General features: G+C 43.4%; 1 protein-coding gene across 1 annotated transcript in view; it reads right to left on the bottom strand.

Annotated features, from left to right (window-relative positions):
* LOC139264540 (ATP-binding cassette sub-family A member 13-like) overlaps nt 1–3,846 on the bottom strand; it is a 417,853-nt gene extending 414,007 nt beyond the window's left edge. The window contains exons 1-2 of the mRNA XM_070881155.1: nt 3,522–3,846; nt 3,311–3,404 (exon numbers count right to left, since the gene is read on the bottom strand). Coding sequence (XP_070737256.1) covers nt 3,311–3,404; nt 3,522–3,590 — 163 coding nt within the window. The 5' untranslated portion in view covers nt 3,591–3,846. The remainder of the gene's footprint in view (nt 1–3,310; nt 3,405–3,521) is intronic.
* Nucleotides 3,847–14,149: the final 10,303 nt, after the last annotated feature.

The raw sequence follows: 14,149 nt of genomic DNA, 5'->3' as shown, positions 1-14,149 counted from the left end.
GTTGAAAAGCATTAGCACCTGCCGCTATTTTCTTCAACTTTTAAAAAGTTAACGCCCTAAATAGGATGCTCCTGAATTTCTCCCCCTATGTTCCTATGATCATTGCTGGAAGTGTCAATGTTTGTGGAAGTCAGGCCAGGGCAAGATCAGGCTCAACTGTGATGTACGCTGGAGAAAATAACTCCATATCAAGGTTTACACATGAATAATGGCCAATTGGACAAAATGGAGCTGCAACCTGCCAGGAATCGTGACCCTCAGGAGAGGAAGAAATTGGCCAGAGAGGAAATTAGATCATTCTCACACACACACTGCTAATGCAATTTGTTGAAGGGACATTTTCACTGGTGTTAACCAGTATGGAAAAATTGTATTGATGTTTTGAAAACACACAATACAATGACTGACTCAGATCTAATAAACATAAATATACTTCAAAAAGCTTATTACGCCACATGTGTAAATGTAAACTGATCTCTGGTTCTGCTGGGCAATTCGTCTTCCCAAAATGGTGAAGATCTCATAAAATTACATACAGAAACAAGCCATTTATCCCAACTGATTATGCTGGTGTTTAAACTCCATACAAGCTGCCTTCTACTCTAATTATCTCTTCCAACCTTGCCCCCATGTCTCTCTATTCCTTTCTCCTTCATGTAAGCCCATCATCATCATAGGCAGTCCCTCAGAATCGAGGAAGACTTGCTCGTTTGCCGTGAAGGTGTTCCGAGTAGAGCGCTTGCTTTGGGAGTCTTGTGTCTGGCATGCAGACAGTGAGCCCCCTGTTAAATGTGCCAATGCTATGTGCTTCAACCAATCTTTTTCTTCATTATTCATTCTCAGAAATGGTCAACATTTATTGCCCTTCCCTAGTTGCTCTGAGAAGGTGGTGGTGGGCCTTCTTCTTGAACCACTGATTTATTTGTTACAATTGAGCGTCAACCATACTGATGGAGTCACATATAGAGCAGACCGGATAAAGACAACAGGTTTCCTTTCCTAGATGACATGCATGAATTAATTGGGTTTTAACTACAATCCAACAACTTCATGGTCACTTTTACAGATACCAACATTGTATTCCTATTTTTTTTACTGAATTCAAATTCTCAAACTGCCATGGTGGGATTTTAACTCATGTTCTCTAGATTATTAGTTCAAAGCAGTGAGTTTCACATTCTCACCATTTTCTGTATAAAGAAATTCCTCTGAATGTTTTTATTTGATCTGCTGGTAGCAATCTTATATTTATGCTCCTTTGTTCTGTACACACCTACAAGTGGAAATAGTTTTTCCACATTACCTTATCGAACCCCTTCATAATTTTAAAGCACCCTACAGGTCTCATCTCTGTCTTCTAAAAGAGATCCAACCTGCTCAAACTTTTCTGATATTGCATCCTTTCAATTCTAGTAACATCTTTGTAAATCTTCCTGCAATTTCTTCAGTTGTTCAATATTATTTTTGTAGTATGGAGAACAGAACTGTAACCATAGTGGCATAACCAAGGTTCTATATAAACTTAATATAGCTCCCTGTTTTTGTATTTTGTTCCTCTAGAAATGGACCCCAGAACGTTGTACTTTTAATGACCTTATCAACTTGCATTGCTATTTTAAATGGTTTATGCATCTGTATCCTTGGATCTCTTTGCTCCTCTATCCCATTTAGTTGTATGCCTTCCAAGGAATAAGTGCCCTCAAGTTTTAATTGTTATTGGAAATGTTAAAAATGTAAACTTGTTAATTAATTTTTTTTCTTTGCTCTCATAATTTAATGTTTCTTTTTCTATCATTAATTCACTTGATTTGGCATTGAATTCACCCACTCTAATTTACACTTCCTTCTCAGTCCTTGTTCTGGTATTGTCACAATCCTTTAATCTGATTGATTAAGGAGATACACAGTTGCTTGTCCTGCTCACTCAAGTTCCAGAAGCCCCTCTTTCCCTCACTGTGCCATTATCAGCTTGCACTTTCAGCAACTTCTTACATGTTGGATCAGAAAGGTACACACTGTCCTTCATCTCCTTTTTACATTCACTTCCACCAGTTTACTCGAGTGTCGATGAAATCACCCATGAGTCTTGATTCTGTGTTTTTTGCTCATTTCAGATATTTCCCTACATATTTCTCTCTCCACTTCCTTTCTACTAATTGGTGGTCCGTATTATACCCCGAAGAGTGCGGCTGATCCCTTTCTATCCTTTATCTCAACCCGTATGGATTCTGTTTCTATTTCTTTATTAATTACGTCTTTTCTTTATACTGCCATTGTGTTACTTCTGATTAACACAGCTACCCATATCTCCTTCCTTCCCTATCCTTTCTACATTATAGCTTGCAGCATGTAATTGCCACCTGTCCTGTCTGCAGCCATGCTTCCGTTATTCCTTTTACATCTGAGTATTTAGGATATCTTTATCTTTTTTTGTACTCTGGCTTGATCGCATTCACTCTTTTTCTTATCTTTGGGTTGCTATTATTTCGAACCTTTTCATTAGTTTAAAATCCTTACTGCCGCCCTATTTATCCTTTTTGCTCAGACCTTGGTCCCAGCCCGGATCAGGTGCATCCCATGGCAGCCTCCTCCCGGTTCTCTCATATTTGCTCCATTCCCACATGCACTTCAACTGGTTCTTCTCTCTCCCCTTACAAGTTCTTTTCCATTCACTTGAAAATGTTTAAGTCAACAGTAGCTTCCAATTCCAAACTATGGAAATTGTGATCACCTTGAGGTGTTTCATCTCTTTGGCAAACTTTTGCCAAAGGCGAATAATGTAACCCAGGGACTGCTGAAATATTATTCATTCATATCGATTATAATACCTCAATTACCCGATCTCCCGATACCAGACTCTCTAACCTTCTCTGTATGTACTTGCAAAGATACCAATTTTATTCATTTGGTTTGGGGTTGTGGAATTTCTGAACACGATCTGCGGGTCTAATCCACCCAAGTGAAGTACAGCACTTGAATCTGATTCATTCAATTTGACACAAAGCAAATTTCCTCTGATCGCTATTTCTAACAAAATCATCAAACTGTGACTATACGAAGGTTTACGGTATCACTAGAAATTGTCAAGATAAGAAATCTCGCTGCTACATTTACGATATAACTAATCGTAGACCGAAAACATCGCAGGAACAATGGTAAAGATAAAAATGTGTCTAAAATCAACTCTTCATTAGTCAGAGAATGGAAGTTAGGGCAACGAATTGTCACTTGTTCCTACTCAGTTAAGTAGTCCACACCAAAAACACTGATTTCTTATTTCAATCGTTTCCATCTACATTCCTACACTTACAATTTTCACGTCGACGCGGAGCGTGTTGAGCTCTCACTCCAACCAGGATCAGAAACAAGAGACATGGCCAGAGGATCTCAGACAGGGACAGCACCTGAAACACACACAAGAAACATTGATAGAAATCGCCAAAGCTTCCAATAAATTAAATAAACTGTGAGTTGAACGAAATGTCCACAATTTGCGCAGTTAGAAGTGACAGAAACCTTACCGGCTTTCTTAAACGGCAAAGCCAGTTTTTCCAAAATAGCACACAAAACTGGCGAATAAACCTGGCCATGATGGCAAGTTCTTCTGTCTTGAAGGTGAACGCTCAGTATATTTGTTGCTGGTGAGAAACTAGCAGAGACTTGCGTTTCCCCGAGGTCAATGGCCAGGGGTGAGGAGAGTGTCTGGGCACTCTGGCACTCTGGCAGCCGAAGTCCCTGCCGGTGCAGCAGCGATTGAGGGATAAGTTTGCTTAACCTTGTCAGGGGCAAGAACCTCCTCACCTGCAACAGGTGCGTGGTTGCACAACTTCCAAAATTCCTCAAACGGTTCACAACATATCGGGGAGAACAATGACTGCATGCCAGTAATAGATGAAAACCGGTTTTGCAAGGGATTAAAAAACAACAGTGATCGCGAGTCTATCTGATTAGTAAGTAGTCGCTACGCCTACAGTGTAGAATCATTCTTTTCGGGGAGTGGGCGCATTCGGTGGGCGGGTCAAGAGGTTTCAACTAGCCGCCACGCACCTTTCCCAGAAGTCGGATCTGTCAATGCTGAACAGCCCTGGCACACAGCAGCTGGGGAGGCAATTCAGGTCATTTTGACCTGAAAAAGTATTTTGAGCTCTTAACATTTTAGGAGGTCGCCCACGGGATCCACACTATTTGGGGATCACTTCAGGTAAGCAGGTCTGGAGCTGAATGGCCATGGAATCATTTCATAACTTGACAGCTGCAAATGTGCTATAAAAGCTCCCATCTCACAGCGGTTCACTTTCCAAGTTCAGAAGCTGTTACTGCATTTGGAAGACAGATTCAGCTTTATGCAGATTGCAAGTAATCTCTCTATCCAGTGTCACCCAATTGACAGATCGCTTCTGTCATCTCAAGTCCACCTGCCATCTATTACATCAGCATCGGTGCCCTTGAAACTATCTCACCTTAGTCCTCAGAATCCCACCATGACCAGCCACACCAGCAACACCAATCTTCTCCACAATCACCTGCTGCTGCACAGTACACAGGGCCTCGGGATGCCAGATTTACTTCACTTGATGCTGTACACCTTGGCTGACACATGATGTGCCAGATTGGCACTACCCCACACCAACACCATAAAGCATCCCTACAATGTCCAAGCCATTCCTTTCACATTCATCACCATTGTGGGGCATACCATTAAGCCTCACCATTCACTGCAACTCACTAAGCCATTTCCAAAGGTGCACCAAGATCTATCCAAGAATGCAAATTGTTCAAAACAAGAGCAAGGGGGTTATGCTTGAACTGTATAAAACACTGGTAAGGCCACAGCTGGAGTACTGCGACAGCTCTGGTCACCGCATTACAGGAAGGACGTGATTGCACTGGAGGGTGTACAGAGGAGATTTACCAGGATGTTGCCGGGAATGGAGAATCTTAGCTATGAGGACAGATTGAATAGGCTGGATTTGTTTTCCTTGGAACAGAGGAGGCCAAGGGGAGACCTCATTGAAGCATATATAATTATGAGGAGCCTAGATATAATGGATAGGAAGGGCCTATTTCCCTTAGCAGAGGGGTCAACAACCAGGGTTAGAGTTAGGGTTAGGGGGCATAAATTTAAAGTCATTGGTAGAAGGTTCAGAGGGGCTTTGAGGAGAAATTTCTTCATGCAGACGGTTGTGGGGGTCTGGAACTCAATGCCTGAAAGGGTGGGAGAGGCAGAAACCCTCACCACATTTAAAAAATACTTGGATGTGCACTTGAAGTGCCATAACCTGCAGGGTTATGGACCTAGGGTTGGAAAGTAGGATTAGGCTGGATAGCCTCTTGTTGGCCGGTATGGACATGAAATGGCCTCCTTCCGTGCTGTAAACTTCTATGATTCTATGAAAATAAAGGTTTCTATGTTTGACACCACATTAACAGAAACTTTAAATGAACATTGCATAAAACACCCAAGTGCCTACCCATTGTTGTTAGTTGGTATGATTGGACTAGGATGAGACTGAGTATGAGTGGTAGCTAGAGAGATGGGTAAGTGATATTGATAGTGATAGAGAAGGATGGGTGAAAGGACAACAAGGTAAGTTGGTGTAAGGATGTGCAGGAGTAGGGTAGGGAAGGCAGAGTGATGGGGGTGTGATGAGAGGCACAGCAGGATGATTTGAGTGTGGCTTTGTACTAACGTTTCGTGATCTACTGAGCTAATTGGGAAGGTTTACGCCACTGAAGCCTGGTCCTCCTGACGACATCCCTGCTTGTGTCCCCTTGTGCAATGTGCAACCATTAGTCTACTGGGGAGGTCTTTTCCGCCCATTAGAAGGAAAGAGAAAACCCTGCATTCTGTGAAAGGAGTCATGGGAGAGCCTGGGTGCAGCCATACACCTTTGTGCAATGCTTGTCAGTGTTTGCAGCACCTCAATGCTGCAGAACACTGACAGCACAACTGTCAAACTAAATTTGCGTGTGGTCCATTTAAGGAAACCGGCTGATGACGCGTCATCAAATGATGTCATCAGACCCGCTTCCTTCAATTGGCCGGGAAACGTGCCGTGCGGACTTACCAAGCCCAATCAACGTAAAATCATTCTACACAGTGGGCTGGAGCCAGCAGCAGGCTTGGGACCCACCACCAACCTTGCCCGCCACGGACCTGCCGAGGTAGGGGAAATTGCGGCCATAGAATCATAGAATGGTTACAGCACAAAAGGAGACCATTCGGCCCGTCAAGCCCGAGCTGACTCTCTGCAAGAGCACCTCAGCTAGTCTCACTCCCCCACCCTTTCTCTGAAGCCCTGCAAATTATTTTCGTTCAAGTACTTATACAGTTCCCTATTGAAAGCCATGATTGAATCTGCCTCCGCCACCCTTTCAGGCAGTGCATTCCAGATCCTAACATTCCAGATCCTAACCACTCGCTGCATAAAAAAGTTTTTCCTCATGTCACCTTTGGTTCTTCTGTTAATCACCTTAAGTGTGTGCCCTCTGGTTCTCGACTCTTCTGCCAATGGGACCAATTTCTCTCTATCTACTCTGTCTAGACCCCTCATGATTTTGAACAGCTGTCAAATCTCCTCTCAATCTTCTCTGCTCTAAGGAGAACAACCCCAGCTTCTCCAGTCTATCCACATAACTTTAGCAGCAGATGAGCTGAGGCAGGGGTGAAGACAGGCAGTGTTACAAAGGTGTGAGTAGGTAGTTTTACTGATCAGATTTTCTCTCTTAGGCTCTATGGTTTTAGTAGAGGCCTTTTATTGTTATAATGAATGCTGGGATAGCCCCAACTGCACAGTGATCTTTCACCTCCTATTTTGCAGATCCTGAAAGCCCTGAGACACAACAATCTCTGTGGTTTGGAAGCTGCAATGCATGCTGTGTGCTGATTTATTTCCCCTATAGTCTCCAGAGCTGCAGTTTGTGGTTCCATGGAGGAGAAGGCACTGACTAGTCCTTGGCCGCTTCTTAGCTGGGTATCTTCTATAGATTCCAATTAAGCTGTCACATGATCCATTGGTGTCTGCAAGGAGGATAAAGCTTTTGTGATCTTGCCACCAAGGACAGCTGTACCTGAGTCACACTTGATAATTGCCACAAATTTTCAGTGATTGACCTAAGAGCCTGCATGTAGGGATGATATTCTTCAAACACCCTTTTTTTCAGCTGAGGTACACATGCCTTATGGGTCCCATGACATTAAAGCCCTTGACAGTCTTCTTCTCAGCCTCCTTTGGGAAGGTGGCACTTCCTCATCCACTCCTCTGGGTCTTTGGTGCTTATGAATCACCTGGTGTCACATCCTCACCACCACTATGAAATCCTTCTGGCTGAAAGTATCCGAGCTGATGGCTGGGAGAAAGGAAGCGAGTGCTACAGCTGGTGAGTTGCTGTGGGTTGGGGAAGATAAAGACATACCTGGATGAAGCAGCTAGCCGCAGAAGGTGTCCGTTTTTTCCTACTCCTCTTCTGCATCATCATCATTGTGATGAGGTAGAAATATCTCTCCAGCTCCTCCTTCTTCTCTTCCTTATCATCTTCCTCCTCCTTTTCCCTCCCATTGCTGTAGTTAGTCTACAGGAAAGGAGGCTAAAATCTCAGAATGGGTGAGAATGACCCCCCCCCCCAACCCCTGGGATTAAGGAGGTAAAGAAAAGGATGATTAGCAATAAATCTTGACCAATCAATCTACAACAGACCCAGAAATGACACGAGGAAAACCCCAGTGGTGTAGAGCTTTGGGAGCCAAAGACACCTTTCTCCTCCCAAACATACTACACTAACCACATGTCATGTCTGAAATGACTCATATACTGTATCCCGAAATGTTGTTTTCTGAAAGAAATGTATCTAATTTGCATTTGAATTAATCAATACTATCTGCTTCCACCGTCTCCTGAGGGAGTTTGTTCCATAGATTGACTACCAGCTCATTGAAATATTGGCTGCGATATTAATAGGGAAGCAGGGAGGATGTGGGGAGCATGGTAACATGGGGAAACCCTGAAAGGCCGGTGACGTGGAGGCCAAATTGACAGCCTGGCTGGTGGGCGGGAGCAGATCTTTGTAGCAGGAGGCCACAGTCGGGGACCCATAGAAATGGTCCCTGGCAGTTAGTGGAGGATCTGGCTGTGATTTGGGGGAAGTGGGAGGGGGTGAGTCCAGCACAAGGGAGGCCCAAGACCTCCTTATGAAGCCTGCAGAACCACTCCTGCCCCTACTGGCCCAAAAGGAAACCTGAAAAGTCCATTTTAAACTTACCTTCTGGACCTCTTCTGGTCCAGGATCCAGCTCCCAGCAGGTTTGACCTGTGCAGAGCTCTGCTTTAAGGACACAAGAATTGTTCGGAATAGGAAGAGACCATTTGGCCCAATAAGCCAATTCCTTTTTCAGAGAGCAATCCCAATTTTCCCAAAATACAACACCATTAGTTCAAACAAGTTTGCGCTTTATAATAGGGGCCATTATATACAGCACTAGTATCTTTGCATCAGCCACCCACTATCTGCAGCTGAAACTTCAATCACTCAGTCTCATATTTTGACATTATCTGAGTCCTGAGGATGTGATTCTGCCACATTTTATCCACGTTAGAAATTCTTTGGCCCTATTTCCATTTTGTACTGCTAGCACCCTTTTTATAAAATTAGTAAAGTTTATGTCAATTACTTTTAATCTTTAGTTCAAAAATCATACTTATATTAGCTTTTTAATGAAAATGTATTATTTCATAAAAATATGAATTGTACTGTTCAACCTAGTTTCTCCTCTTGGCATCAAGTTATTCTATGTGCAGAAGTATAAAGGTCTTCAGTTCCATACTATACAATGGAGCAAGGGAATAGGATTAAAAGAAACATTGTAAATGCCAAAAAGCTGAATGTCTGAAATAACCAGTAACAGAAAATGCTGGAAATAACAAAGTAGCTCCTTTCATAATCGTAAGGGGAAATGACAGGCTTAATGTACCTACTTGAAATGTTAACCTATGTTTTCTCTGTTCAGAATAAGAATGTATACTGATTTCAACATATTGAAATGGTGAACTAAAATGAATATTTCACAATTAGATATGGTAACATTAGTATTTGTCGGAAACAATCCTGAAAATTGAGCAATATCCAAAAATGCGGGCATCACCATACTTGCGTGAGAGGGTAGAACAGATGTTTCTCATACTGAATAGCCTTCACTCAACATTTCTTATTGTACAATAATTAAGATTCCTAGCGCTTGATTTTCTTCTCTGAATTTCCTGGTTCACCTTTGGTGGCAAAATGTGTGCCTTAGTCTCTAACGTACAAATAAGCATATTTCAACAATGCACATCACAGTTAATCAGCAACATAGCTTTTAATAACACCTCCAAGGCAGCTATTGGTGGATGGGAACAGGCAAGAGCAGGGAAAACAAAGACAACAACAACTTGTATTTATATAGCGCATTTATTGTAGAAAAGTGCCATAACACACTTCACAAATCAAGAAACGGACATGGAGCCAAAGAAGAATATATTAGGATGAGTGAGCAAAAGAGATGGGGCTTAAGGAGCAGCTGGAGTCAAGGCAGAGCATATGGGAGGCAGGTTCCAGGAGGTAGTCACCCCGCAGCCACAGAGAGTTCAGGAGGATAGTAAGTGGGGGGTAATCGCAGGGTAGGAAGAGGCAGACAGTGCAGGAATTCTCTGGGAGAGTGGCACTCTCAAACCGGTTTTCAGTTCTCAATACTGGTCAGGGTGACAATACCTCATGGAATTGCAGTCTAGAGCACATGTGCATCATGTACAAATTACTGCTCCTATACTCACTAGCACATGGTACTGGGCAGGGGAAGCGGTGTAGAAATGCAATTGTCACAGCAGATTTGATAGTGAGGGTTATAGACAGGCATTTCTGCAACTGCGGATGTGAGTCCCATATGATGTGTTGCCTCCATAGTGCCAGGGTAAAGGACATTACTGAGTGGGTACAGAACATTTTGCAGGGGGAAGGGGAACAGCCAGAATTCGTGGTCCATGTCGGAATCAATGACATAGGTAGGAAAAGGGTAGTGGTCCTACAGACAGCGTTTCAGGAGCTAGGGAGGAAATTAAACAGCAGGACCTCAAAGGTAGTAATCTCCCAGTACCACGTGCTAGTGAGTATAGGAGGAGTAAGATAACACAGGTTAATATGTGGCTGAAGAAATTGTGCAGGAGGAATGGCATCAGATTTCTGGAGCATTGGGACCACTTTTGGGGCAGGAGGGACCTGGACGAGATAGACGGTTTGCAACTCAACAGGGCTGGGACAAATATCCTCGCAGAGTGATTAACTAGTGCTGTGGTGGAAAGTTTAAACCAATTTGGCAGGTTGAGGGGCACCAGGATGATGCATTAGAGAGGAGATACAAGGTGCACAGAGGACTGGAAGAGACTGTGGGATCTGTTCCTCCAGCCCCCCGCTCCCCCAACAGTGAAAATTGGCCTATTAAAAAAATCCAGAACTGCATTACAGCCTACAAAAAGAGCTGGCCAGCAAAAGGTTAATTCAAACGGTACAGTGAAACTGACTCATCAAGAGACAATGACACAGGATACTTGCCATCGATCTAATCACCAGATGATGGCCATTCACAACTTCAATGGGCACCATCAAGAAGGAAGAGGAACATTCACACATTCCTCAACCATCGATACCAAGAAAGGTTCTGCATTGTACTGCACAGTAGGAGAGCTGATATGCAGGTTGTTTTTTTGGTATAAAGAAGTCCCATTTTCGAAGGCACAGAGCAGTACAGGAACAGAATCGAAACAGCAACAGAAAACAGTGGTGTGTCTTCGAGACACAAGCTGCAACTAAGGCCTGGGCCTACAGTCAACCTCAGAAGCCAGCTGGGGAATTGGTGATTGTATGTTGTTTCCAGTCAAATCATAGAAGGGTTTTGTGATTTAGTCTGGGTAACTTTATATGTAACAGTCAAATCGTGGATGGGTTTAATTTTGTCAAGTTGTGCGATGCAAATGACCCTTTCGTAGGGGTTTCTATTCTGGGGTTTGTTAGTCCAATATAAATCGTAGTGATTTATACTAGGGAGGTAATTGAGTGTATGTTCAATAAACAAATGAATCTTGGTTGAGCCAAACCCTGTGCCGTGTGTATTTTGTTCTTTTCAATCCTGAAGTCAAAGAACAATGTAAACGGGGAACTAGGTATTAGAAACCCTTACAGAAATGGTGACCTCGGCAGTTCTTCCAGGTTTAGAACAATAATTATGGACAGGGTTGAGGGTAAGAAACCCACGATGGAGGATAGGATATTCTCGTATGTATTTGGAAAAACAAACATTTCTGAGCAGTGCGTGCTAGTAATGTTACACTCTGACAGTCAGTATGAGAAAGGGGTAGAGTGGACAGGGAGTAGCGTACATAAGAAATCGAAGGAAAAGGCTATTTGGTTAATATGTATGCAAGTTGAGCATTTAGAAAAAGAGAAACAGGAATCAGAAAGTAGGGCAGGAGAACACAAGAACATAAGAACATAAGAAATAGGACCAGGAGTAGGCCACCTGGCCCCTCGGGCCTGCTCTGCCATTTAATAAGATCATGGTTGATCTGATCATGAACGCAGCTCCAGTTCTCTGCCCACTCCCCATAACCCTTTATTCCCTTATTGCTCAAAAATCTGTCTATCTCCACCTTAAATATATTCAATGACCCAGCCTCCACAGCTCTCTGGGGCAGAGAATTCCACAGATTTACAACCCTCTGAGAGAAGAAATTTCTCCTCATCTCAGTTTTAAATGGGCGGCCCCTTATTCTGAGACTATGTCCCCTAGTTTTAGTTTCCCTTTGAGTGGAAATATTCTCTCTGCATCCACCTTGTTGAGCCTCATTATCTTATATGTTTCAATAAGATCACCTCTCATTCTTCTGAACTCCAATGTGTATAGGCCCAACCTACTCAACCTATCTTCATAAGTCAACCCCCTCATCGCCGGAATCAACCTAGTGAACCTTCTCTGAACAGCCTCCAATGCAAGTATATCCTTGCTTAAATACGGAGACCAAAACTGTACACAGTACTCTAGGTATGGCCTCACCAATACTCTGTACAGTTGTAGCAGGACTTCTCTGCTTTTATACTCTATCCCCCTTGCAATAAAGACCAACATTCCATTTGCCTTCCTGATTACTTGTTGTGTTTCCTGCACAAGGACTTGCAAGTCCCTCTGGACTGCAGCACTTTGTAATTTTTCTGCATTTAAATTTTAATTTGCTTTTCTATTTTTTCTGCCAAAGTGGATAACTTCACATTTTCCCATATTATACTCCATCTGCCAATTTCTTGCCCACTCACTTAGCCTGTTTATATCCCTTTGCAGATTTTTTGTGTCCTCCTCACAACTTGCTTTCCCACCCATCTTTGTATCATAAGCAAAATTGGCTACATTACATTCAGTCCCCTCATCCAAGTCATTAATATAGATTGGAAATAGTTGAGGACCCAGCACCGAAACCTGCGGCACCCCACTAGTCCCTGTTTGCCAACCGGAAAATGACCAATTTATCCCTACTCTCTGTTTTCTGTTAGTTAGCCAATCCTCTATCCATTCTAATATATTACCCCCAACCCTGTGAAATTTTATCTTGTGCAGTAACCTTTTATGTGGCACCTTATCGAATGCCTTCTGGAAATCTAAATACACCACATCCACTTGTTCCCCCTTATCCATCCTGCTGTTACATCCTCAAAGAACTCCAGCAAATTTGTAATACATAATTTCCCTTTCACAAACCCATTTTGACTCTGCTTGATTGAGAGACAGAGGCCGTAGTGAACTGGCTGACAGAAGTTTTGAACTGTGAAAGGCAGGAGAGAAAAGCGCAGGAAGAAACGGCTAGAAACATGATAGTGTATCTGCAATGTCAGGCCACCAAAAGTAGGAGGCAGTGTCAAGCTCAGCGTGAGAAAGGAAATAGGAACTCAAAGAGAGTTAACAAGGCTGAGGGTCAGTTGAAGGAGATCAAGGTGGCATACAAGGTAGCTCAAAATCGAGTACATGAAGAGGCCGATCACGAACCCTGCAATGAGAAAATTCGCAAGCTGACCCTTGCATTATCCGGAGCCAGAGGTATAGCTTGTCTTATGACACTGGGGGAAGTTGGGTTAGACTGGGATGAGAAGAGAAAGCAGCCCAATGATGGGACCCAGTATAGTGAGGATCATCTGGCTCCTGAAGCACCGGGACCACAGAGACCGATCAATAACTGTGACGAAGACAAATGGCAGCATTAAGCCGGGTTATAGGCCCCATTAACTTCACGGATGGTCAGTTGGATGATAATACATAGACATAGAAAATAGGTGCAGGAGTAGGCCATTCAGCCCTTCGAGCCTGCACCGCCATTCAATGAGTTCATGGCTGAACATGCAACTTCAGTACCCCCTTCCTGCTTTCTCGCCATACCCCTTGATCCCCCGAGTAGTAAGGACTTCATCTAACTCCCTTTTGAATATATTTAGTGAATTGGCCTCAACTACTTTCTGTGGTAGAGAATTCCACAGGTTCACCACTCTCTGGGTGAAGAAGTTTCTCTTCATCTCGGTCCTAAATGGCTTACCCCTTATCCTTAGACTGTGACCCCTGGTTCTGGACTTCCCCAACATTGGGAACATTCTTCCTGCATCTAACCTGTCTAAACCCGTCAGAATTTTAAACGTTTCTATGAGGTCCCCTCTCATTCTTCTGAACTCCAGTGAATACAAGCCCAGTTGATCCAGTCTTTCTTGATAGGTCAGTCCCACCATCCCGGGAATCAGTCTGGTGAATCTTCGCTGCACTCCCTCAATAGCAAGAATGTCCTTCCTCAAATTAGGAGACCAAAACTGTACACAATACTCCAGGTGTGGCCTCACCAAGGCCCTGTACAACTGTAGCAACACCTCCCTGCCCTTGTACTCAAATTCCCTCGCTATGAAGGCCAACATGCCATTTGCTTTCTTAACCGCCTGCTGTACCTGCATGCCAACCTTCAATGACTGATGTACCATGACACCCAGGTCTCGTTGCACCTCCCCTTTACCTAATCTGTCACCATTCAGATAATAGTCTGTCTCTCTGTTTTTACCACCAAAGTGGATAACCTCACATTTATCCACATTATACTTCA

This window comes from Pristiophorus japonicus, chromosome 5 (assembly GCF_044704955.1).
Source record: "Pristiophorus japonicus isolate sPriJap1 chromosome 5, sPriJap1.hap1, whole genome shotgun sequence".
In the NCBI taxonomy this organism is placed as follows: Eukaryota; Metazoa; Chordata; class Chondrichthyes; family Pristiophoridae; genus Pristiophorus; species Pristiophorus japonicus.
The sequence above is the reverse complement of the archived record's forward strand: the minus strand, read 5'-3'. Positions and strand labels throughout refer to the sequence as shown.